The sequence below is a fragment of the Penaeus monodon genome, chromosome 2 (genome assembly GCF_015228065.2).
Source record: "Penaeus monodon isolate SGIC_2016 chromosome 2, NSTDA_Pmon_1, whole genome shotgun sequence".
In the NCBI taxonomy this organism is placed as follows: Eukaryota; Metazoa; Arthropoda; class Malacostraca; order Decapoda; family Penaeidae; genus Penaeus; species Penaeus monodon.
In genome coordinates, this window is record NC_051387.1 from 13,342,594 (window position 1) to 13,346,935 (window position 4,342).

General features: G+C 35.2%; 1 protein-coding gene across 1 annotated transcript in view; it reads right to left on the bottom strand.

Annotated features, from left to right (window-relative positions):
* Positions 1–2,249: 2,249 nt before the first annotated feature.
* Positions 2,250–4,342, bottom strand: part of LOC119578066 (protein Wnt-9a-like) — a 31,246-nt gene continuing 29,153 nt past the window's right edge. Inside the window, exon 6 of the mRNA XM_037925787.1 lies at positions 2,250–2,471. Within this exon, the coding sequence (XP_037781715.1) occupies positions 2,250–2,471 (222 nt within the window). The remainder of the gene's footprint in view (positions 2,472–4,342) is intronic.

Genomic DNA, 4,342 nt, shown 5'->3' on the forward strand with positions numbered 1-4,342 from the left:
AACCTGATGTCATCGATGATTTAATAGATGTTCATTTATTTACTATTATTTTTAATGAATGTTTTTGATATGACGTAGTTGATGTCGTGCCCCTGTCTGTACGTGATCTTTTGATATATAGTTTGCTTGTCTTTTAGACACTAGTTACCTATGATTGGAAGGGTTAATAGCCACTTGGATAAATACCATGGATTATTTTATAAATTAATATGAAAAGTACCCTAACTGCATTTGTTTGTACTTTTGGCAACTTAGTTTATGTATGTGTGGGATAATTTGGTCATACTTATTTTATGTTACCAAGTGCTACTCTTGCAGAAAAAAAATCTAAATTTTGACCTTTGTTGAGCAATAGTTTAATTAACTGGGAGTCATTATTTATATAACAGACATCCTATTTTTAAAAAGGGATTCTATTGCTGTTGTTTTTTATGTGCATATTTTCTATGGATGTTGTCAACATTGATCTCAAATGTCATGATTCTGTCAATGTGTACGCCTAGTTTTTTTTTACGGAGGTCTTATGTAGCTGCCTTCAAGTTGTTGGTAGTGTTTACATGAATTTTTATCGATGTTTGGCGACTACCTATGCATATATATTTTTTTTATCTTCATTTATTTTGAGGTCATTGTGACAAAGGATCCTTTTACTTGTGCCAGTGTTCTCGGGTCTTTTTATTAATTCATGACAGTGTTTACAGAATCACGATGGAAAATTTATAAGTCATTGGCTTTATTAAGCAAGAAGCCAATTTGGCTGAAAATTTCATTTACGAATATTGTGAACGGGGTTTGAGTCTCACATAGATCTATTGGAGTATCTGTTTGTTGATAATACAAAAGACAATGCTATCCGCTCCCACAGCATTTGTTTCTCGCACGTGTTTTTACAAGGATTACTGTTCCTATTTTTACAGGTTGTGGTCTGAAAATATTGGCTGAGGGCCTTATCGTACGTATTTTGCCGAGATGTGGGAACCTGTTGTTTGTTCATATGTGAGATTTCCAATTTTAGCGAAGTGATCATTAAAATCATTCGTACAATTCTAGAATTTAGTTTAATATCTCTGTTTTTTTTTTTTACAGTTAATTAATTTATTCCTAAACTAATGGGTTTTTTGACTCCGTGTATAAGTTTGTTGATACTTTTCTCTTGTTTAAATCAGCCTGAAGGAGTTTATGAGTGTCATTTTTTCTGTTATAGGTGTCTAAAATTTTTGATTCTCTGGCTATTATTTGTTGAATTAACCAGCTATGAGGTCGTAGTTGGTAAATTTACCAAAAAAAAAAAAAAAAAAAGTGGTGGTCATTTTGATTTTCTTTATATAAAAAGTCACCGTTATGAGTAGGGTTTTTTTACCTTTTGCTCAGATTGTTTATCCTAGTTATCATAATAAACTTTTAATTAGGCTTGTTTAAATCATCGTTTAGAGATGAGAAGATATATCCCTTTTTTTGTGGCATTTCTTTAAAAACTCTTTCAAAATAATCAAAAGATTTACAGGAACCATGAGGATGCCTATAGGCTGATCCTACAATGAATGGCGGAAGCATTTTGCTTTGTACGGTAAACCCAGATATCTTCACTCTGCACTCTTAGCAGTTGTAGCGGACATCTCATTTGTTTTGAGAGAATTCGTGGGAGGGCTGTTGTGATGTCTGCTTCCTTTTCGCATTCCTGATTTCTGACTTCTCATTTTGTTTGTAGTTTGGGTGTTGGAGAACATTCCAATTAATAGATCTATTTCATTTTCCTATTAAGGAAGGTGCTTGGTGCGTCTGCCGTTCGTGGTTTCTAATCTTTTTGAAGAACTTAAGAAAAAGTGTAGAAATACCTGTTTTTTCGGTTTGGGGTCCAGAATGTGTTCCGAATACTAGTTTTTCATTATTAAAACAGTGGTCTATCATGGTGAGCACAATGATGCTAATCTCTTAGCATCCCTTGTCGCGCTTATAAATTTTCTAGATGCTGATATGTTTATTATGGTGTCATGGACCTTTTCAATCTCTCCCCATCCAAAGAGTTTTTTTATCTGATCACAGTAAGCAATTTATCCCACGCTTTTTTCGTTGCAACGAAGCATAGAATTGTGTTCAGCACTCGATTTGATAGACTGTTTACATTTTTTTTTTCATTGTTTTCACTGTCCTCTCTGTCTTCATTGTTTTACCTGGATGGGGGAGCAGCCATTCCCCAGGTTGCCGTGGGAGTGCCCGTCATTGATGGGGTGGGGGGTCTATGACCCGCGCTACGGGGGAGGGGGTCCGTGTCCTAGGGCGGTCCCATTGCCCTGGGAAGGGAACTCGATACACTGGTCTAAGGGTTCACTCTGGGGATTAGACCTCGTGTTAGCTGCACAAAGAAGCACCAGGGGAGCCCCCTGGTTGGGCCCCCTTTTACCCTGGAGAGGTATCAGATTTCCTTCTGGGGTTTCGGGACCACGAAATGCCATGGCTTGCTGAGTGTTTGGCTGAGGCGGAGAGGAGGCAAAAACACATCCGATCACCGAGGCAGCTAGACTCGGAGAGAGAGAAAGAAAGAGAGAAAAAAGGAGAAAAAGGGGAGAGAGAGAGAGAGAGCGAGAGTCTTTTGAGGATATATTTGCCTATTAGAGGAACTTCAGTTGGCTCCTCCCAATTTTCTTTGTACTTTCGAGTTAATGGAATTTTCGATGCAACGACCAGTTTTAAGGAAGAAGGAGGGAACAGAGTAAAAAAAATTATGGCCTCCATTACGTGTAATTGAGGCCATACAAAGGTATGTACACACACACACATGTCTATATGTGTGAATGTGTGAATATATTCATATATGCATATGTATACATATATATATATATATGTGTGTGTGTGTTTGTGTGTGTGTGTGTGTGTGTGTGTGGTGTGTGTGTGTGTGTGTCTGTCTGTCTGTCTGTTTTTTGTATTTTTCGTATGTTCACATCTCATATCTCTTACTAATGATATGAGATGTACTATGGCAATGTTAACGACAGTATGACCGGGAACAGTGAAAAAATTATGAAGACAACAATCCCAAAACAGAACAGACATAAGCCTATAATGGCCCACCCTCTCTAGAAAAAAGGATGAGACAAAATGGAAAAAAACGAAAAGGAGAAGGAAATTCATGGAGAAACGAGAGGACGATCAAGACTAAGCGTCGAGAGAGCATGGAGACATTTATTTAAGGAGGAAGAGATGGGATCGGGAGGAAAAAGCGCGAACGAAAAGTATTTTGTTTATATATAGATACCACACACACGCACGCACGCACACACACACACACACACCACACACACACACACACACACAGACACACACACACACACACACACATAAACACATACATACACACGCACACAAAATATATATAGACATGCATTTATATATATATGTATATATATATATAATATATATATAAAATATATATATATTTTATATATAATGTATGTATGTATATATGTACAAACACCCACATGCAATCACACACACACACACACACCACACACCCACTCCCCACACACACACACACACACACACACACACACACACACACACACACACACACCACACACACACAAAAATATATATATATATATTATATATATATATATATATAATATTTTATATATATATATATATATAGTCATGCATTTATATATATATATATATATATTAAAATATATATATATATATATTATATATAATATTTTATATATGTGTGTGTGTGTGGGGTGTGTGTGTATATATATATATATATATATATATATATATATATATATTTATATATATATATATATAATGTATGTATGTATATATATACAAACACCCACATGCAATCACACACACACACACACACACACACACACACACACACACACACACACACACACACACACACACACACACCCCCACACACACACACATAATTATCTCTATATATATATATATATATATATATATATATATATATATTTTAATATATATATATATATATATATATAAGTAAATTTTGAAAACTTACTCCGTTCCCATATGATGCAAATATTACTCTTGCAACGCACGATCGATCTTTCAAGATATGTATAACCCAATAGCTTCGAAAAAAAAGTATTCTGACGACTGTTAATGGCAATAACTCTTTGTTATCATAAAAAAAAGAGGGGAATTTGTTTTACTTCTGGTTATAATAACAATATTGAGTAGATTAAACAAATAAACATGTGTATTGCTATCTCATAGTGCTCCCTTATTGTCTAAACTGATTTTTTTGACCCGGTCAGTTTGTGCGATATTTCATGGTGTGTGTGTATGTGTATACACACACACAAAACCCCCACAC